We start from the raw sequence: 23,526 nt of genomic DNA, 5'->3' as shown, positions 1-23,526 counted from the left end.
GTGATCGATATTACTCAAACGAGAATATTAGTTCACAATGACTCAGACCCAGCCTTAGGACAAGGCAACTGGTTGAGAAGAAAATAAATCCTGATCTAGTCTCTAAAGCCTCATTTCTCTCTGCGCTCAGCTAGTTGGGGCAAAATACACACTTGCGTTTCCTGCCTAGTAAACAGTATTTCTGAAGCAGCCGAATCCAAGCTGTCACTCCGCCTCTCTTGGCATTTTCAGGTTTCTCTTCGTATTTCAAGACGCGGTGTTCCGCAGGTCTCTGTCTGCAGCGGGAGTCCTGCCCTTGCTTAGTTTCCGTTTCCAAGGCAACTGACCGGCCCAAGGAAGCCACGGGCGGGCGCGCGGGTCCCGGAGCCGCAGAGCCATCACTGCCGCGCGTCGTCTTTCCTCGGGACCGTCCTGGTGACCTCGGGGTCTTTGGGTGATCTGCGCGTTACTTCATGCGTGGCTGTCTCTCTGTGTAAGAGTGATAACAAGGAAGCCGATAATTCCGACAGGCCCCACTTAATCCGGCTGCCACTCCTGGCTTCTGCTACACTAGACAGGATGAATGCATTTCTCTTATTCACGCCCTTTCTCTCAGCTTCTCCTCCTCCTCTCCTTCCCCTTCTCTCTCTCTCCCTCTCTCTCACTCACATCCTCTCTCTCTCTCTCTCATCCTCTCTCTCTCTCTCTCTCTCAACCTCTCCTCCTCCCCTTCTCCTCTGGCAGTAGCCTTCTTAATGTAGTTTAATGGCTTTGCAAAGAAAGCCAGGCAGAGGAGCACTTCTCACTGGCTGTGGTCGGACCATGACCTAGCTGACCATGAACTTGGAAGGGCTTGAAATGATAGCAGTTCTGATCGTCATTGTGCTTTTTGTTAAATTGTTGGAACAGTTTGGGCTGATTGAAGCAGGTTTAGAAGGTAAGGGAGTGCTTTTTAGTGACTTCTAAAAATTCTCTGTTTTGCAATAAAGATTTCTTAAGTGAATGTGAAAGGCACCTGAAATGAGATCAGAGAAATGTTACTCTGGGGTGGACGTGAAGACAGGCAGGTTTGTCAGAGTAGGACAGATGAATAAAATAAACTTTTTGTAAGTTTTAGTAACGTTTTCAGAGCAGAACATTAAAACTATGAGAAACACTTTGAATCAAAATGTGAGAACCAAAACTGAGGATATTAAAGGTTAATCATTGGTCTGTCTGTTATGTTGAGAGCATCTAGTCCATGTTGATGTTAGATTTTTTTTTTTAATTGAATATCCCCTTTTATTGCATCAGCAAATTTTATTTGGATATGTTGCAAGGTCTATTTGTTTGTTGTTATGCAAATGCATTTGTCAAATGGAAATAGATGTACATTTATTATAATTTCTTATGCTTTAAGATTAGTGCCTAAGGATGACAGGCTTTTTGTAAGGTTCTCTTATAAGGTATTTAGAATTATTACCTTTTCGCATTTCAACGTAGAGTGTAAGGGGCAGAGTCCCTAACTCATGACAGACTTTAACATAGATTCCAAATGACCAGTTGTATTTCAAGTGCTGCTGTTTACGTTCATCAGAGGCTGTCTCCTATTCTCCTTAGCAACCATCTCTTTCTTAAAATAATAATAATAATAATAATAATAATAATAATAATAATGAGGTGTATTCTTGCCTGTATGTTTCCTGAATTAAATGTTTCTTTGAGGATCAGTATGAAGTTAGGTTATTATTTTCTTGGCGCTCAGAACACATTTGAGAGCATGTTTGCATACAGCTAGTTGTAGTTTCTCTAAAGTTGTCAGAGAAATTTTAAAAAGCACCCCTAGATTTAATGTGATGTATTTATGCTTTGATACTCGTGTTGCTTCAAATTTTAAACGAGTAAAAAATGCAAATATGTTTTAAATGTATTTACATTCACAACAAATCCAGTCCTCCAGAGAAAGACTATCACATGTGACATGATGGCTTTTACAAATAGCAAATACCAAATTGCAGTTAAGTGTGTCACTCTGATGTACATTATCAGAAACCTACATTCGTAACTCCTCTGGGGTAAGGGATGGTGGAAAGCTAGGTTTGTTAAAGTAAGTTTGCAGAATGCTCTTTTAGAGCCCTCAGTGATGAAAACATGTGTCATGCTAAAAAAAAAGATAAATTCTAAATTCTGAAAGTAATGACTGTTCTTTAAAATTGACTTTATCTTGTTCATTGTCATTAAACCAGTAACTTGGTTTGGCTTTGCTGTTCTTGACTGTGTTATTTTACCTTGCAAATTGACAGGGACCTCCCATTTAATGGACTAGTTTTAGGGTTTTGTTTGGTTTTGGTTTTCAGTGTTGTTGTTGTTGTTGTTGTTGTTTTGTTTTGTTTTATTTTTCCTGAGTCTGAAAGTAACATGGAATAGTGTCATTATTTCTAGCCATGTAGAGGGACTTGTTTTAGCTAATTTCATCGATGGTGTGTGGTCATTCTTTAAACTCTTTTGTTGAGGGTTTTATCTCTGGATTTTGGAATCAAATCTACAGTATTATTAGTATTAGTTATTATTACTGTATTACTAGTTTAAGGGACACTAACATTCACTTTCCCAAATGAGACCATGTGTTTCCTTCTTCTAAAGGCTTCTAACCTTTATGAAACACTTTTTTTCCTTTTCCTTATTACTTATATTGCAAATTGTACTGATATGTATGAACTGTTTCTTTCTTGTATTTTATATTTTGCAATGTCAGCATTTTCCAACTAGCAATATTGTGCTAATACTGTGGAGAGACTGTGTTGTTTACCAAACTTTGGTAAAAATTTATATCTTATTTGTTTCCAGTGGCTTTTTAAAAATATTTTAAAATGATAAAATGTTGATAACCACATGAAGGAGGAACTATATTTGATTTGCAAAAGTTGACAGAAATGGAGAGCAGTAGTGCTTTCCATTTTGAAGTTTGTATAAGACTTGTCTCCAGAGTGTATGTTGGAGTCAGAAAACCTTCAAAACAAGATTTAAGTTGGCCATATGCTTTGCTTACTGGAGATATAAAGCAAATGAATAGACTGTATTGTTATATTTTATTGTATATGGTTTGAATCTATACATCAGAATGTGCACACTCTGAAGTTTTAGCCTAATATTAATTAATGAAAATGGTATATAGTATTTAATATCAAAATTAGCATCTTCATAGATTTTCTGGAACTTTCTTAAAAACAAACACTGATGCTCATTTCATTCAGATTTATTTTCACATAGGAATTTTCTTCCTTGCTCACCATTTTACATATCTAAGTTGAAGCTAATGACTTCTTTCACCTTTCTAGTTCTGGCTTTTCAAGGGTTCTGCTAAAGAAATTTGAGTATTAAGTAGAAAAATGTGAACCAAAGTTAAAGTCCTGAGAGGATGATTTTGAATTTTTTTCCTATACAATTAAACCTTTTCTTATAACCATATAACTGTTCTACAGTGTAGCTATCATTCAGAATGTAGTTTTTTTCTTTTTTGTATTATTATATATGCAATATGCATTGTATTCTCAAGCACATATATATAATACTATGCAGAATGTAGTTACTATCTGACTTCAAATATATAGAGAGTAAATGGATTTCAAAATAAATTGGTAACATTAAAAGTCTAAAATATTTGTTTTTGCTTGTCTTTGAGTTCTTTGAGCTCCCATTCTTTGTAGGGGAACTGGAGATCAGGTCTTGGATGTCCTGGGTTCTTCTGTTCCAGTCTGTGTGTGATGTGCATAAACACGTAACACTACATGGAGATTCATGACACAGATTTATAAACAAGAAGAGTCACATTTAGCAGGTAATGTTATTTAACATGAGAAAAATAAGAACAACAGTAAGAATACAGATACGCACCCCTCCTCTGCCACTCTCTTGTTTTCTAACCTCCGTTAAGCCACCTTATGTCTTTAGTTATCTAAAATGAGAAAACTGAGTTTGAAAATCTCCATGGGACATTCCATTTCAAAAAGTTTATGAGTGTATCAGGTAATTAAAAACTTGATCATTTCTCTAATACATATCCTTTCTTACAAAATAGATATCAATGGCCTACTTTGGAATTGATATGTAGTGCAACTGTGAGACTGATCTTTCCTCTTCTTCCGTAGTGGGATAATTCATCATACCTCAAGGAGATTTTCATTGTATTTCAGGAGAATAGAGAAATGTCCTTTCCTGTAGCTCTAGACTTTGACATTTGGGACTGCTATTTTAGGCATCCTTGTGATAGAGTTTCTCAAAATTTACATGAAGTTTCAATAACAAACACATTATGTTATGATTTATTAATATTCCAAAGGTCAGTTATTTTGGGGTTTTTTTTTGGTGTTTGGGTTTTGTTTGTTTGTTTTTTTTTTTTGTAATTCAGTTAAATTTCAAATTTTTTTTCTTCTTAAACAAAGTATTCTTAATACCTGGTCAGTATGTATGCAGATAATAGCTTTAACTTGAGCAAAGTTTTGAGGATATCACACAATGCAAGAGTTTTGAATTCATAAGCTCTCTGTTCTTAATGAGGAGTTTAGAAAGCTCCAGAGTTATGCTGGTTTGGAAAACTCCTAAAACCTCACAACAATAAATTGCTTCTTTTCCAGCTATAAAAATGAAAGTGGTTTTCTGTTAACGCATTCCAGGGAGAAATTGAATAAAAATTTTAATGGCAAAGCTATTTCTTTATCTCTATATGCAACACCGGGCTGTGAAAATATCTACTTTTCATCCAAATATGTTTTAAATCATGCTGAGGTAGTTACTGAATTAAGAAAGAACCATCCTTCTCCCTACTACCAGCCTTAGTAAAAGGCAAGATTTTACAAGAACGCAACAACACACATGACTTGAAAAAAATCACTTTTATTGGTAATTGTCTTCAATAAAAAGACAAAAAAGAAATCAACTGATAATCTAAGTCTTTAGTGGAATGAATATGCATTAGAATCTCTTTTGCATTTATTCAGTGCACTTTATTTATCAGGTATCTGTAATACTGTAGTGCTAGCTTCTTCAAGAGGCCTGAACAAGGTATTAACTATATACATAGAGATGGATCTTTGGAACCAACGTTCTTAATTCTCCTATGTTGTTGACATAAGTGTGGATGTGTTGGGTATGTTAATAAATGGGGTCAACTGGAAAACAGTACTGACTGTGTGTACATTTCATGATGTCTCATGAGGACAAAGGGGCTGGAGATGCCTAGAAGAGAGCTATTATTTCCATCTCAAATAGCTTATTTGAAGGTCGTAAAGCAAACTCTTTTTTTTTTTTTTTTTAAATTCTCCTGGCATTCTGCTTTCCTACATGCAATGGGATGCTGAAGCTAATGGGTATTTGGATGATCAGAAAAGTTTTTCTCAACTGTAATGCTTAAGAAATATAAGCATAATTTATGGTGATATTATAAAACTGAAGAATGCTTTTTACATCACTTAGAAATGGAATAAGTGGAATATTTATACTATTTGAATTTCTTTAGGGTCTTTTATAGATAATATTTCCTTTACCTTAAGAATATTAATGTCTAAAAAATGATTAAGGAAGAGAATTTAGTATATTAAGAACCTTAGTATATTCTCACACTTAGAGAATCCAGAGTTATTTTGCTTGGAGTCCAATCACAGCTCTGTCTCAGAATAATCATGTAACTTGGGGCTATTACTTGACCTAATTTTTTCAATCCATAAAATTAAATAATGATAGATAACATCAATATCTGGCTTTTTGAAGACTGCCTATAAATAAGGCAAGTGTTAAACACAATATAGTGTTAAACTGTGCATTAAAGTGTTAACATAGCTTTGCATTAGTATACGGCTATCTTATTTAATCTTCACCATGGTCCTCTAAGGTAGGTATTATTCTCACTCTAGATGAGAAAACTTAGACTTGCATAAGCTAAGTAACTTGGCTCAAGATTATTCAACCAGTAAGACGTAAAGCTGGAGGTCAAACTCAGACCATGAGGCCCTATATCCTATCTTACAATTTTAATTTCTTGACATTACAGCAGATGGCAATGGCAGATAGTTTGGTAAAAAGAAGAGAGTGTTAGGTCAAGTATCCATTAATTCTTTCTATAAGTCTTTCTTGAACACATTCCATATGAGGAACATTCAGCCATTAACATTGTTTAATGAGCATAAATATCCAGGGGCACCTAGGTTGCTCAGTTGGTTAAGTATCCAACTCTTGATTTTGGCTCAGATTATGATCTCAGAATCATGAGATTGAGCCTTTGTGCTGGGCATGGAGCCTCCTTAAGATTCTCTCTCTCCCTCAATCTCCCCTCCCCCCAATGTGTGTGTGTGTGTGCTTATCTCTAAAATAAACAAGCATAAATATCCATGCTGACATACTGACTGTACTAGTCTAACTACAACAGAAAGAAGATTCTATACCCCCTATCTTATAAAACAAAATCTCTTAATGTAAATGAATCTGCGCGTTGAATTCCAGCCAAATCAAGTACAGTCTTCATTTAGGTCCTGGGGTAAAATTGAGAAGAAAGTAGATATACATGTTTGTTTGCAGACTGAGCCCAGTTTTTGATTCGTTTGTGGGTAACAGGTGGGACAGCTGGAAATAGATGGGACACGGAAGGGCTGGTGATTTTGGAGAAAGGAGAAAATTCAACATAAGATGCTACTGTGTAAAGAATCCAGGAAAGGAATTATTTATGAAAGGGTCTGAGGTTTATGGAGGGAATGGATTGGAGGACAAACAAACAAAAATAAGATGATTTATAATGGAGTAGGAATTTGGAGTAGATGTACCACCAGTGATTTAGAGCATAACACAAGGCTCAATGGGATTTTAAGCTTGATCAGGATGTTTGTCAACAGAAAACACACTCCAGCCTTTATCCATAGGTATAGAGCAGAGGGGACACAGATCATTCTAGTTATGGGGCGCAGAGAGCAACAGGGGAAGAAAGCTTTCCTCAGTTGAGAATCTTTTGGACAAAAAAGGTGAAAGGAGGGTTATCTATGCCAGAGCCTGGAATGATCATACCAACCAGACCAGTTTGCAGGTGTTATTTCTGGTTTGCCTGTAGATAATCTGGAGATTCAGAGAGGTTAAGACTCTGTTCAAACTCACAAGATAATAAATGAAGGAATCTGTATTAGTTCCTGTATCTTCATGGTGGCAGTGGTCCAGATGGTGTTCACCATGACTACAGAAGGTTAATATGCAAAGATAGGATAAAATGTACACAGATAATAGAAGCCACACCTAATATTCAAACTTTCTATACACTAAAAAAATTTTTTAAAAAGTTCCTCTTTAAAAATTTGACTTATTTTAAAAATTTTACTTACTTTAAACATTTTTACTTCTATGTAGAGGCACCTGTGTAGAAACGCAGTTGTGATAATGAACCAAAACAAACAAACAAACAAACAAAGGAAGAGGGAAGAAAAGGAAAGATACATCTATAGATCACATAATTGAAGTTCTGGCTTATCATGGCATTGTAAAATGGAAAGTTTTTCAGAAATTTGCAAAATCCAAAACAATCCTTTTATCAATGAATACATTGAATTCTAGAGACATTAGATTACTACGAAATGACTTGTTTTTGACAGACTTTTCTCTGCAGAGAAAAAAAAAATCTCATTCATTACACTCAGAAAATAAACTTCAGATATGATCTAAGATCCACAATATATTTACCCAAAATAAGAAAAGCTCTCTTAAGTTATTTTGCTAGTGGACCAATAACCATAAAATTCAAGGATTGTAAGATTTGGTTGACGGTAAGTTGATTTCTGGCATGGTTTTTTCATTGGCAGTAGGTACTACCACAAAGAACCCTTAAGCTGAAGATGTAAACTGAGGTGTTTTCCACCTTGATGATTTGCCTGAGTAAGTTAATTGTAACAGAATCGCTACCTCCTGATAGCCATTTAATGTCAGGAAGGCCTATGCTTAATACCCAGTAGATGTATATATAAATCACAAGGGCAGTTATCCTCATTGTTTATCACTTTGGTTATTAAAAACAGGAAGCTTACTTCATCCACTGCTCATACCATCTCACAAAGGCCTACCTTGGCCTCTCTGTTTGAAATTCACCCCCACCATCCAGGCTTTTGGATGTAATTATTTGAAAAGCCTTTGAACAGGTCATGAGACTCATCATCAAAACAGATCTTACTGCTGACACTGTACCAATTACAGGTTTCAGTTTTTACAGAGAGATCTTGGAGTAGAGATGCTAAAAGCACAGACTCTGAAGCCAAAATAATTGTATTTAATAATACTAAAATCTCAGCTCTTCTACGTATTAGTTGCCTTGAGGTTAAGTGCCCCAACTTTCTACACCTCAGATTCTTTACATTTTAATTGGGAAGAATCATAGCACCTCCCTCTTCTGTTTGTTGTGTGAATTGACCTGAGTTTGTATTTGTGTCAGTGCAGAACCCTGTTTAGGGTGTTATGAATGGTTTGTGTGTTTGGCCATTATGGCCAGGCACCATCTTTTCTTCCAAAGAAAGGAGGCTAGATCTGCCCTTCTATCAGCCACCTAGGGCAAGTGAGTAAGTTGTCTTCATTTCTCCTTATCAGGCTGCTTCAAGATCCTGGGACATAAAGCCCACTCTTAATCATATCTACAGAACCACTGTATATTATCTAAATAAGACTTAACTAGAAAAGCATTTTTAAAAAATCAAATAATATTCCTTGAGCACTTGCTGCAGTGAGAGTTTTATGACAGTGAAAGCAAAAAGGCAAAATTCACAGAAAAGATGTCATGTTGTTTTCCTTTAAGTAACTCCTCCTCCCCCACATATTAACTTCAAAGATAAATATTCAAATTGGCATAGCCCACATTGAGATGAGAATAATGCATTTTTATCTCAGATATTTGTACTACTAATATTTTGGGAAGGAACTAGCAAGAATCATAGAGACTATAGCCCAACCCCCTCATTTTATGAGGAAATTGAGTCCCAGGAAGGTTAATTGACTTGTTAGAAATGACAAAATTAATTGGTAGCCTTAGATAGCATAATAAGTACATCATCTGTGATCGAGTGATAAATCATATTCTAGTTTTACATACTTATGGTGTTCAATTTTTATAAAACCCTGTAAGAATAATCTCATTAGCCAAAATTATAGGAATTCGGGCTCTTTGTTTACTTAAGAATATATTATGAACTTTTTCATCCTATTACTATTTTCTAGTTTTATTGGGTTATGCCCAGGAAGATGAGGGATTTTCCAGTGTACAGGTAGCAAAAAGGCTCCTGAAAAAAACTCGTGAGATATGCCAAAATGTGGTCCACAATGGTGCAGACACAGGATTAAATCCAAGTGCCTGGTGCTGAGGCATTGAGTTAGCCATCAAATGAACATAAGAATGGACCTCAGGTAGATAAGTCCAGGTGAGGTGAGGAAGAAGATGGCATCAGTAGTTAAGAACTACCAGCGATACCTGAATGAACACTTTGTTGAGTGTCTGCTAGGCACTATTGCTTGTGTTTTGTTTGCATTATTCATGTTGACAATAATTTTTGTGAACCAATTATGTAATTGACGACTTAATAAAAGAGAAAGCGTTCAAGAAGCTTTGATCCTGGTCTAAGATGTTAAAGTGAATCTGGGATTCAAATCTGTGCTGTCAGGGCTCCTGAGTGACTCAGTCAGTTAAGCATCTGGGTCCTGGAATAGACCCTGAGTCTGAGTCTGGCTGGCTCCCTGCTCAAGAGGGAGTCTGCTTCTCTTTCTGCCCCTCCCCCTACTTAAGCTCTCTCTCTCTCTCTTTCTCTCTTTCTCTCAAATAAATAAACAAAATCATTAAAAACAAAAAACAAATCCATGTTGTCAATCTGAGAACACAGGTTCTAAACTAGCACGTACCTGTCTCTCAGAGCTTGGTCATAATCAAAGACGGAATTATCTTGGGATAAATGAAGCTTAAAGTACAAAGTCCCCCAAGTGTGTGGGTCCCTTCCCATTCATATTTCAATTAAAGATCAACTTCCCTGCCAAATTTTGTATACGTGATGTTTTTAATCTTTCCTTATAGAATTTTCTCCTTCAAATTATATAAGATTTGGGCCCCACAAAACCAAGAACCAACCCTATTGTGAGCTTAGAAGGTCTTGCCTTTCTTGCCATGATTAGAGTTCATGGCTGGGGATATAGAAATTTAGATCCATTCTGCAAGACAGGAAGCTGGATATGAAGTTCCCATTAGGCATTCTTATGTCTCTGCCTATTTCTGTGTCTACTCAGACTTCCTGACTGACTGACTGAGAGAAGAAAAGATTATTCGGCAGCATGAAGTTTCTAGGCCTTGCTGATGGTGAAGGGAATGCAGCTCTGTTCCCCACAGAACTGACTCACAAGCTAGTTGGGCTTAAACCTGGAGGGTTTCAGGTTTCAGAGCCCAATTAGCAGCATGGCTGAGGGGAGAGAGCATTGACTTTTACATCAGATAGATATGGATTTGAGTCCTACCTCCTTCACTTACTAGTTGACCTTGGAGATCTTACTTGATCGATCTGAGCCTCATTTTCAATGCATTTAAGTTTGTCATTGTTGTAAGGACTAATCACAATGAGTGGACAGTGCCTGGCTCTATTACTGTGCTCTATGAATGTGGCTATTAGTTGTTAGAACCCATGCAAAAACCAAATAGGATAAAGACAAAGGAAATGAAGCACAAGCAAACATCATCTATTATTTATCATTTATCTTATTTGCATATCTAGATATATGCTACAGATTTGGAGTACCACCCTAGAAATCTTTGTTTGCACTATCCTCCTCTTCATTTAGGGCAGATGGACCCTTTTGTATTCATAAGCATGCATTCATTCGTTCATTCATTCATTCAACCTGTATTTACCAACCTCTTACTAGATGCTAGTCTAGGGACTGGGCAAATGACAGGGAACAAAATAGAGATCCTTGCTTTGGTAGAGGAGCTGGTCTTGGTGGCAGCAGAGTTTCCTTCCCTGTATTATGTATTGGGAAAGGCAGAGAATATTGGTATCAGTGTGCATACATTCATAATTGGAAGTTGAGAGACATTGCGTCTGATTGCTTTCTTCTATTCTTATAAAATGAGGTGAAGTGAAAAGCATTTGTGAGGTGGCAAGTAATGGATGTTTTAAAGAAAGTGCAGTATGTCTTTCAGAGCCTGGGGAAGTGAATTTACCAAGCAAATGTGAGAAGATTACTGGGCAGTGCTTAGTGCCCATTTGAGGTCTGTGGTCATAATTTTAAAAGATGTGCCCTGGCTAGGATGAAGTAAGCACTTTCAAGAATACATTGCTACACGATCAGTCTTTCTAGATACATTCCAAGAGAAGGGCAGAACAGGGTTAACAGGAGAATGGGGAAAATTGCAAGGAAATTAGAGAGAAAAATGCTTAATACAAGCTCTGAATACACAAAAACAGATATAGAGGCTACAGGAGACTTGAAATTGAACAAGCTGGGAATTGTGTTCTCCATTTGTATGATGAGGCAGAGGCCAGTGACTGAAAATCTCATCTCTCAGTTGCATGGCCATACATCAAAATAACTAGTAAAATTGTTTGCGATGGGGCTCTAACAAAGCATTTACAAATACTCGTGAAATTACAAATACATTGTGAAAATGCTTGAGAAAATACCTTCAGACTGCTCTTCAAACAGCTGATGAATTCCATAAAGTTGTATAGATACTGTGCCTTCATAAATGCAGTAAAATTCAAATATATAGAAAGGGGATTTCTGATTAAATTCTGAATTTCAGAAATAAAACTTTATTCACTAGATGGGTTTTTTAAAAGATATTTTTAATGATGATGAGTTTGTGCCTTTTTTTTTAGCCCATAGTCTTTTACTAACTTTTAGAAAATTTAGTGTCTATGAGCCACAAATCTGATGCCTTACCTTCAAAAATGTGTGTTCAATGGCTATCAAAACCAGTGAGGTATGTGACTTTGTGTGTTCATGTACACATACACATTGTGCACAAATATAGTTGTGTTAATATATATTAGACTCATGAGTGCATATACTTACATACTACACACACATATATACACATTCCAAGAACGTAAATTATGAAGTTTATTAATTAAAAGAATAAGTCATTGAGCTCACTGAAGAAACAGATTCTTGATTCTTTTGAACAAGACCTGTGCAGATTCCTTAGGACATAGATTTATATTTAAGCATGTATCTAAGTGCAAAGGAGGAGGGGGTGGCATGGAAAAGAGCAGCAGAGGGATAATCTAACAAGTGTGGACTGAGTTGAAGCACGCTATGCCTTTGAGTGAAAAAATCCTGACTGCAATCTCTACTCTAACTAGTCGTGTGACCTTAGCTAAGTTATCTAACCTTTCTGATCCTCTGTTCCTTCTATAAAATCCTCCAATGGACATAGCTCACAGACTATTGCCTGAAACAAACACATATTAATAGACAAAGTGCTTAAATGACTAATTCTGGTCCTTAATAAGTGCCCAGGTGAGTGTTCTTACCTTTGCCTGGTTCTTGGTCACCAGGCCACTGTGTACCTCCCTCCTTGAGTTTGGAAAGGCCCTGTCTGTCCTGGCTGCCTCTTCTGTGTTCCCCTTTGCTGGTCTTTCTAAGCTTGGGCTCCTCCCTCACCTGCTCAGTGACATTTCCCTTGGCCATCCTTCAATTCTGAATTTGGGGCAAGAGCCTCATTTTGTCTGCATGTGAATTAATTCCCGCAAATACCCAGCATGTGTCCCATGAGACTGGCAAATACCACCATGTTGAAAATTCATTCAGAATATATTTCTTAAGTTAAAAGAGTAAGTTTCAAAACAGGATGCAAAATAATAATCCCAGTTTTTAAAAAAATATATATAGATAGATAGTGAAGGGAGAATAAACACAAGCATTTTTTTCATTTTTTCTTTGACGTGTACATTTTGACATGTTTGTTGGTGTTTTTTTTTTTAAGATTTTATTTATTTATTTGACAGAGAGAGAGAGATCACAAGTAGGCAGAGAGAGAGGCAGAGAGAGAGGAAGGGAAGCAGGCTCCCTGCCTAGCAGAGAGCCCGATGCGGGGCTTGATCCCAGGACCCTGGGATCATGACCCGAGCCGAAGGCAGAGGCTTTAAACCACTGAGCCACGCAGGTGCCCCTTGACATGTTTTTATATAATTTCTAGAGGTTACTTTTAAAAGGAAAAATATATCAATACAAAATGCAAATTATTTGTTTTTCCAATGGGAGAAACACAGTGCCCATTGGAGCACAGTCATTTATCAATTTAAAATGAAAAACACTTTTTTGGGGGATGCAGAAACATATTTAAAATGAAGGGTTCTATGTATGTTTGTTTTATCTTTAGAAATACGATAACTCAAAAGAAACATCTGGGAACTAAGGACAGATTTTCATACCTCGAAGACATTTTTCAACTTCAAGCCAAACAGTGTCCTCAGTAGTTGATAAAAAGCTGTCTCTGTAAATATTCCTATGTCAAGGAAGTTATCAGGGGACTAGGATATTGATAGTTTGCCTAAGAGCCTCACTTACGTGAAAGAGGAGCTCATTTTCTACACCTTTTATGAGGAGCTGCAGTTTTATGACTCTTAGGAATAAACCAGTTCACTCTATTGATGTATTCTGCTTCATTTCCTCCGAAAGGGGAAATTGAACTGGGTGTGTGATGTGGAATGGGGTGAGGTAGAGCAGAGGGTGCAGAGGATGCTGGTTGCTCCAGCCTGGCCGTTCTCTGCTCTCCTGAGCTCCTCAGTAATTTTCTTTCCTGAACAGCCGCTTGCTCGCATCTGAGTGTGCTCCATTCATGCGCAAGCCTAGGTACGAGTTATTTAATATGGGCAGCAGATTAAAAGGAAAAGATGACAGAAAGGAGCTTCAAGAAGTGCAAGGAAGCATTTGAGACCCATGCAAAGATTCCATTATGTGTGGTTCTCCAGCAAGGAATTTTAAATAGTTCTCACACATTTTTTGTTTGTTTCTTTCAAAAGTACTTTATAAATTCAGCCATAGGGATGATCCCTATAATTTTCCTTTTTCATTACTAGATTTATCTTTTCTTGAATAATGAATGTGAGGAGGACTAGGTTGACATTTATTCAAATTGATGCAATTTGGGGCATTCAAACAACAACAACAAAACAACAACAACAATAACAACAAAACAAAACAAAAAAAACTACTTTGAGGATCTAGGCCATAATCTGGGGACACAAAGTAAGATATGATCAGTGCTTTCACATAATGTAAGTCCAAGAGCGATTCCCCAAAAATCTTGGTGCTATGGAAAGAACACAGCATCGGTTGCAAACAGTCTGTGTTTCCTTCCTTCCTTCCTTCCTTCCTTTTTTCAGTCTTCTGTTTTCATCCAGATTCAATCAGTACTAGTTATCTACCAGTTACTTCTTTTCCAAGAAGAGGAGATCAGACCAACCTCAGCGCATTCCCATGAAGAATAATGAGCTGATGTAGGTACAACATCAAGTGCAGTAGCCAGTCAAGAAGGGCCACTTACACATACTTGCTACACCTTGTATCACAGGTGCCCTGATGGTGTTAGGAGCCTGCAGCTTGGGATCTTATGGCCTGACTTTGAAACTCAGTCCAGACACTTACCTGCTTCGGAATCTTGGGTTCAACCCTTATCCTTTCTGTGCCTCAGGTTCCTTGTCAGTAAAGAAAAGATAATAGTAGTATTGGTATGGTAGGGTTTTGAGGATAAATGAGTTAATATGCATAAAACACCTGAAGTGCCTGGCTCAGGATAAGCTCTGTCGAAGCATTTGCTCTTTTTTTTTTTTTTTTTTTTAAATAAATGTCAGTCCTTTTTCAAAATTGAGTCTAAGTTGTTAGTGTATTTTTTTCTTTTTTTTCCTTTTTTTGTAATCATCTTTTTTTGTGATCATGGCTTCCATTTTACCTTAATTTCTTTCATTTTGCATTGTTTTGCCTGTGTTTTCCTTGTAATCTAAGTACATATCTGTGCATGGTTAAATCTTCACAGAAAACAAAAAGGAAAAAAAAAAAAGCGGGTATAAGTTCAGTTAGCACCTTGGTTTTTAATGAATGCTTCTATCCCTCATTGCAGTATTTAGCAGATACTCCGCAAATGGCTATGAATAAGGAAGTCAGATAAATGACTCTTAAGTAGTACTTTGACATTGCTCTATCAACTTTTATAGTTTTTATTCTAAAATATTTTATATATCATATATAATTTATATATGTAAATGGCACATATTTTCTATTTTCTATTATATTTATATTTTATAAATTATATATATAATTTCCAGTAACAAGGGATAGACTATAGGGAAGATGGGGGTGCAAGGGAACTACAATAGTAGGAGGCTTTATTAGTCTTGACATAGGCTAAAGAAGCCTTCCAAAGGCATCTAGATTCCTTTGCAAAATAGTCTTAAGTGAGGGTCATAGCAATACAGAGTCAGTAGAAGACCATTTGGCACCAGGTTTTGCTGTACATTTGGTTGGGCAAGTCACCAGTAAGACTTCTGAGAAATAAATTAACTCCTGTGCCCGAGGTTCCTCATCTCTCATGTGGAGAAATTAACGTTGGTTTCAGAGGGTTGTTATGATGATTAAATGGATTAATATATACCAGGCCCTTAAGACAGTGCCTGGTCTTACATAACACTGTTATTGCTCTATTATTATAATACTCATCACACATTACATGAATATATTCTCTCTCTCTTTTTTGTTTAATGAATGTGTTCTTATGTATGCCTTTACATAGTAATTATTAGAGATACAGACCTTGGTTGAGTGCATATTTACTTTCATATATTTATAAATACATTCTAATAGGAATATACATAGTATTATTAGTATTATAACAATGATCTTATCCTGGTTCATATAAATGATACTTTGTTTTTTTTCTTTCCAAATTAATGCAAGTTCATAAAATTTCGGACAATGCAGGAGCACCCAGTTGGCTCAGTCGGTTAAGCGTCTGCCTTAGGCTCAGGTCATGATCCTAGGGTCCTGAGTTTCAGCCTTGCACTGGGCTCCTTCCTCAGTGGGGAGCCTGCTTCTCCCTCTCCCCCTGCTCCTGCTCCTGCTCTCTCTCTCGCTCTTGCTCTCACTCTCTCTTGCTTTCGCTCTCTCTCAATCTCAAATAAATAAATAAAATATATATATTTTTTTAAATTTGAGCAATGCAGAAATCTGTGAAATAAAAACTTAGGCCATTTTGGTCTTTATTCTCTCTTCTTTTCTCGTAGAGTACTCCTGGGGTAATATAAGTTTTAAAGCATTTTCTATAGAGTTTGAGAGTCAGGGAGGAAAGGTCTCTAAGGTCATGGAGTTTTAGAAACACTGAACTGTAGGTCCCTGGTGGAGATACAGACTATACATGGACATATTAAAAGTATTAGAAAGTCTTATAAACAAATTGGCCTTGTAACCTCTTAACAGTGTTTGCCTACCATTAGTGTCCAACAGGACACATTTGGGAAATGTTGTATTAAGCTATAGGCAGCCTGAAAGAGTGGAAAGAACATGAACTTCTGGGTCAAAAGGGTCTGGATTTGAATCTAAGCTCTGTTCTTTAGTGAATCTGTATTAATTCCTTTACTTTTCGTTTTACTTTGAATGTAATTCAGTTTTCTTGTCAGCAAAATAAGGATAGTATTATTCCCAAAGATTCATTGTAAAAATTAAATAACAGATAAAAAGCATAAGCGTATTTCACAAATGGGTACCTCCCTTCCCTTCTCTCCAATGAATGGAAAGAAATATACAGAGAGGTTTCTGACAGACATCAGGAATCCCTGGGGAAGTGTTTTGCAAATTGCTCATTGAAGAGAAATGTTTCTGGCTATGGTTTAAAATAGGATAGAAGATGCCTTAGTCTATGAGATTCACTTTTCAGGAAAAATACATCCAACTTGGTCTCGGCCTCATATTTCCTTTACCTCAAAGCAATATACCTTATCTCTCCATTTTGTCACTTTCATGGCTCAAGATGTAGCCAGTGTGGGGTGCCGTTTATCACATAATATGCTCAAGTCCTGTTAATTCTCACGACTCAACCAATGACTAAGTCATTGCAACAGGGCACAGTGGTCTTATCACATGCTGGCATCCAGGGTAGCATTTTATTCTTTTGCATGAAATGCATACAAATCAAACATTCTGTTGACTCTAAATGTTCAGAACTCTTGGCTACTTATTCAACAGCTGAGAGCTCTGAGCCTGGCTTTCAGTATAGGCAAAATAAGAGAGATAAGGGGAAAAGAGAGGTATGCAAGATAAGTAGAGGACACAGAAATCCCTTTGAATATCTGCATTTGAATGGAAAGTATGCTGAATTGGGGGAAGGACAGAAATGGATGAACGCAGGCTCCAGGGGCTCAGACTGAGCAATTTTCATTTAGAGTTTGTCATTCTTTATAAACAGTGCTTTGTATTATTGTAATAAGTCATGCCATTGTTGGAACAAAGCCAGTTCTTTTGTGCAATGCTGGATAGCAGGCATTCTGTCATACTTCGGGTTTGTTTGTTGTGTAGATTATAGTTTCTAACACCAGATTTCACTGGCCTTTATGATTTTATTTCTGATTTAGAAAATTTAAAAATACACAAGAATTTTTCTGAAATTCAGACTGACTCATTTGGAATGTGTAGTGATTGGGGCATTGTCTGAACCAAGCTTCTGAGCAAATCTTTATTCACAGAGAGTTTTAGTCTAAAGAAGATTTGGAGTGGGGAATATTTAAAATGCTGGAAGAAGTCAACTGTTTTCAAGCAACATTCAAGTTCCTCAGACGTTATTTAAATAATGCATGTAATTAAAAATTATTATTATCTATTCATTAAAAGCAAGATTAAAGAAGGGTATCAAATAGGTTGACTTTGTTATCCCAATCTGAATTAATATTTAATTTAAAAATAGATGCTAATGGATTGAGCTAGGCCATATCAGGGAGGGCTCGTGTGTGTGTTTTAAAGACAGAACATAATAAAATGAGACACTAAAGGGAAAAAAAAAAGTAGGGAGTTCAAAGCACTGATGTAGAGATCAGAATTATTGGGGTGTGACTTCAAGGTATTCTTACTAAGGGTGTGATTTGAGCCAAGAGCAGTAGCAGATGCTACTGATGTCTACCCAAGTCTCTTGAGCCCCTTCTTCTGGTGGCAGTTTCCATCCCCCAAATGTGGGCACTCACTAAAGTCTCACAACTGTTACTTTCTCTGGAGGATTACCCTTGGGTGATTGTAGCCAGGGTACTAGGGAGTTACACACACACACACACACACACACACACACACACACACACACGGATTGGAACAGTAGGTATATGTAAGTCTTAGTCCCTTGCCTCAAGACAGGACAGACTCTGCTCTCCTATTTATCTTCCAGAGTTCCCCATGGATTAGACTAAAACTAGACTTCTCCAGAAACACCCTACCTCTTTCTCCTTTCTTTCTTACTTCCTACATCTCATTTTCAGTTTCTCTTGAAAGCAGTCCCTCCATCAGCCATTTGCCTGAGAAATCTTCCTCAGGATCTGTGTCGTCCAGGACACCCAGCTTAAGACAAGGGGCTGAACTTCACTGTGTCTAGTTTCTTTCTCTGGAATAATAGCCATAGGATGAGAAGCACCTGAAATGAGCATTTGATAAGGTAATTCTTCCCGAGGTTGCTGCCTTTGCTGTTATTATTATTATTATCATCATTCCTTGAATTATTAGTAGCTGATGTGTAGAGGTATTAAACTACTTCTTAAACTCAAATAACAGAGCATACATTTCACATTTCAGAGTAGTCAATTTAAGAATACCCACCAGTGGGCATTTTCACATGTATTTTTATTGCTGTTCACCTTCATTAAGTAGTATTTGTTTCCTATACTGAGATTCAACAATATTTTTACATGGAGCAGTCCAGTATATTTTGTGTCTGCAAAAACTTGTAGTCCAGTAAGGATGTTAGGCAAATACTCAAAAACAATACAAAGAAGGGTTGGAAGTCACACAATAAGGGTACAAGATATGTAAAAACAAAATGATGTGTTCTTTCAAGATAGGGAAAGGCCACATTTAGCTTGAGGCACGAAAGAATCTTGAAGGAAGGAAGGAAGAATGAATGAATGGATGGACGGTTGATTGGTCAACCAGCTGGCTGGTTGTTAATAACTTTAATTGAGGAATAATTTACATTATACAACATTTATCTATATTAAGTATACAATTAAGTAGTTTTAGTAAATTCTTCATGTTGTGCAACTAACATACCCATCCAGTATTAGAACAATTCCATTCTTGACAGGATCCCTCTTGCCCACTTATATTTAATCTCCATTCCTGCCCAAAGCTCCAGGGAACCGATAATCTACCTTCTGTGTTTATAGGTGTTCCTTTTTTGAAAATATTATACAAATGTTTTCATGTGATATGTGGCCGTTTGTATCTGGCTTTTTTATTTAATGTTTGAGATCCATTGATGTAGCATATATTACTAATTTATCCTTTTTTATTACTAAATAGTATCGCATTGTATGGATGTACCACATCTTGCTTAGCCATCCATTTGTTGATGGGCATTTGGATTGTTTCTACTTTTGGGCTATTTTTTGTGCAAATCCTTCTGTGGAGAGTGGATGCATTTTAATAGATAACCATGAGCTAGCAGTGAACGTAGTGCTGTGAGTAAGGAATGGAGATGAAAAGTTTGTATTGTGTTCAAGAAAGAGTGGATACTCATTTAGCAGAAGCAAAGAGCACCATAGAGGCATAGAGAATAGGGAAAAATAAAGCAACAGCACAATTGCACAATTTGCCAATATGCATCAAGAGAATATATATTTTCTAATATGTTCTACCTAGAAAATATGTCATGCTCAAAACATTTACAAAACACTTGATAGCGTGCCCCTCTGGGGAAATTAACAAAGCTCATTAGTGTTCTAAAAATTATGAAAAGTTTTGTAGTAAAGATAACAATTTTTAAAATATATTTTAAGGGAGACCTGGATGGCTCGGTTGGTTAAGGCTCAGATCATGATCTCAGGGTTGTGAGATTGAGCCCCACTGCTGACTTATGTTGAGCATGGAACCTGTTTAAGATTCTCTTTCCTCCTCTGCCCCTCCACCCTGTGCATGTTCTCTCTCCTGCACCCCATCCCTTTCTAAAAAAATAACAATAAAATAAAATATATTTTAAAAATATCTAAATTTTGTTTAGTCTGCCATTACACACACACATACACACACACATACACACACACACTTTGGAATCTATTTTTATTAATTATGCTATTAATATTTAATCTAATGTTCTATGGATATACTTTGGTCAATACATACAAAAGAGATACATAACAGGTTCTTCCTAAAGACAAGGAAAGGAACTGTGACAAAAACTAGTCTCTATAAAAGATAATGTGGGGATTTCTAAAATTAATGTAGTTCTTTGATTTCTCACAATCTTCTAATTTATACTTCTGTTAAGGCAAATTGCATTATGGTAGCATCCCTAATATTAAAATGGGAATAATATCACTCTAACCCCAATCCAAATTGTTTTGCAAGCTATTTGTCATATGCCATTATTGGATTAAGAAATAATTTTTGTGCATTTTTAATAAGAAAAGAATTTCAGTGTGCATTGCATATGGTAAGGTCAGAATTGTTTCACAAAACTTTTGTTTCAGTTATGTGTGTATTTATGTATCGGCATCTGTGTGTTATCCTGATGTATGAACATACAAACAGTGGGTTATAGTTAAACAGAAAATGAAAGTTGTTGCTCTAAATCATGGTTTCTCAAAGTCTAATGAAAGGATCATGATGGCGCAAGATACTTTTTGGTGATATATGGATAATCATTATTAATATAGTATTAGTAGGGAGATATCTATACCTTTCCTAATCCTAGTTCAACCCTTTGATTATAGATATGAAATGGTCTCCTTTTGGTGGAAGTCTTGAATACATCAAAAATAATTCTTTGTTTCTCTTCTTTGAAAAGAGATAACAATTCTGAGTTCAGCCCCCAAACTTCAAAACAATGTTGTTTCATTGTGTTTATATTTATAGTTACCTCTTTATGGCTAGTGATACTTATTTGCAATTTAGTAGTGATAAAATATCCCCTTTAAAAATAGTGTATTTAAAAAATGTATTTAAGTATAAATCAAATGAAGTAATTTAAGAAATATAACAATAGCATAAATGAATTATGGCTTTTGGTAAAGATATCAGAGGTGATTGTGAACAACTGAAATTTCAGACACATTATTCTAAGTTTTACTTGAACTGATAATGTCCTTTACTTAGGAAAACTTCCCTGATATATATATCATATGCATGTATGTATTTTAAATATATATATATATATATATATATGTGTGTGTGTGTATACACACACACACACACACACACACACATATATATATATATGTATGTATATATATATATGTATATTTAAACGAATTGTCTTATATTTTTTGGTGATAATATTCTGGTACCTGAGAACCAATCAGTCCTTTTCAGAAGTCAGCCAACAAACACAAGGCGGTGATCTAGACCTGAAAGTTTGCTGGTAAAAGAAGCAAATGTGGCTCGAAAACCACTCTTTTATAGAGTATGTTTTCCTTCTTTCTTTGCCAAGAAATCTGTAGAAGAATTGCAGCCTGTGATGGAAGGCCCATAGGTGTTTTCCACATCTCTATCTCATTAGATGAAATCAACTCAGTTAGTTGTCAATGCCAGGCAGTTTCATTTAATCCAATATTCATGTCATTGGGAGGTTGTCGTATGTACACAGATTACCAATTTTCAAATAATTAGAATGCAATAAAAATAGAACCAATACTCTCCTGATGCCATGTATAATTTAATCTCTTCTTGTTGAATTGCAATTGAATTCAGGGTCTGAAAGACTAATGAGAATATTAATTGGATTTGTATTATATATGTGCAAAAATACCACTTAATCAAGTTGCAATTTATTGGATGCCAGATAAGAGTTTACTTGAGCTCAAGTTTGTCTACCACCTTCAAGATGGGCCTGTCACTTCTAAATTTGACACATCAAGTCAGTATCTTAATTCAATCCTGTGTGTGTCTGCTATACAAGTAATCCAAACCACTATGGCCTACATGAACTTCTTTTTTCTAATTTCTCAGAAAGTCCTTATTCACACTCTTTGTCCTGGATCCAAGACTGAATTATTTTCTATATGTTTTGTTTTTTGTTTGTTTGTTTGTTGCTGATTTTAACACCTAAAAAATCACTGAGAGTAAGTATCCAGTTGTATATATGACCCAAGTTTCACAGGTGATTTGTGATTGATTGATTGATTGATTGATTGATTCTTGCATTCAACAAATTCTTTTTCTAGATTATTGCAGGGAACTTCCACTTTTGGGGAAGACAATGGAGGTTTGGGGCAGAGGAGTGTTATAGTATGGCTCATATTTTCAATGAGTTACTTTAGCTGATGTCTTCATGGAGTAGGAGGCAAAGCAGAAGCAGTAAAAAACAGCCTGGAGGCTTTTGTGGCTGACAAGCTAAGAAGTGATAGTGCCATAAACCAGGATGGTAGAAGTTACAAGTGCTTGCCATGTACTTTGCAATGTGCCTGGCATGTTTCTCTTTCCAATAAATTGCTTAATAAATATATGATAATATATTCTTGTCTGACTTATATATCCCCACTTCCAAAACTTTTGACCTTCCAATAAATATAAAAAAAGGCTTATCTCTGCATATTTACAAAATAGTCTCAGAATTCAAGCTGATGGGCAGGGAATTGGGGTACATTTTATAGCTGCTGTGTTCAGCAGAATCATTCTTTTGCATTATATGCAGTTGAGTGCATTTTGATTTTGAATAGTTTTATTAGATTGTTTTTTTCATAAGTAGAGAAAAAGAATGGAACGAATATGGACTGGATATACTACAAATAACAACATCAATATTTAGACAAAACTGAGTGACTAGATGCAGAATTGGGAAATCTGCCTATTAGCACTAAAGAGAAATGTGGTGGTCATTTTGTGCTGTTGATGGTCTTATCCCCAATAGCTCAGTTTGTAAGTGCTAGAAATAATTATAAACTTGACACTTTGAATATTAAAGTACTGCTTTGTGAGATGCTTTCTTTAGAATAGAAAAGTTTTAATCTGGACACATTCTCAAAATTCATCTTAGAATAATGGGTAGGTAAAATTATGCCTATTTTACAGATTAGGAATCCAAAATTCAAATAGATTACATGACTTTGTCTCAACACTCCCACAATAAAACCTTGATGTCAGCAGAGAGTGACTATTATGAGAGTCTGTTGTGTTCAGTGCTATATCCCCAGTGCCTAGATGGGTGCTGGCTGAATAAATATTTGAGAAAGAATGACTGAATGAGTGAATAAATGAAAGTCACAGAACCAAGATTATAAAAGGACCTGGCTTAAAATATTAGAAGAGGAATAACTTGACAAAGGTGTAGAAAATATGCTCTGTATATCCATAGTAATGTAAGATAGAAAAAATAGCTAATATGTATGTTGT

General features: G+C 36.1%; 1 protein-coding gene across 4 annotated transcripts in view; it reads left to right on the top strand.

Annotated features, from left to right (window-relative positions):
* KCNIP4 (potassium voltage-gated channel interacting protein 4) overlaps nucleotides 1–23,526 on the top strand; it is a 1,175,184-nt gene that overhangs the window by 665,224 nt on the left and 486,434 nt on the right. Inside the window, exon 1 of one of the 4 annotated variants that reach the window (XM_059381704.1) lies at nucleotides 258–916. The exons of the other annotated variants lie outside the window; for them this stretch is intronic. Coding sequence (XP_059237687.1) covers nucleotides 817–916 — 100 coding nt within the window. The 5' untranslated portion in view covers nucleotides 258–816. Of the gene's footprint in view, nucleotides 1–257; nucleotides 917–23,526 lie in introns of those variants that run through there. 4 annotated transcript variants of the gene reach the window in all.

This window comes from Mustela nigripes, chromosome 1 (assembly GCF_022355385.1).
Source record: "Mustela nigripes isolate SB6536 chromosome 1, MUSNIG.SB6536, whole genome shotgun sequence".
Taxonomy (NCBI): domain Eukaryota; kingdom Metazoa; phylum Chordata; class Mammalia; order Carnivora; family Mustelidae; genus Mustela; species Mustela nigripes.
The sequence above is the reverse complement of the archived record's forward strand: the minus strand, read 5'-3'. Positions and strand labels throughout refer to the sequence as shown.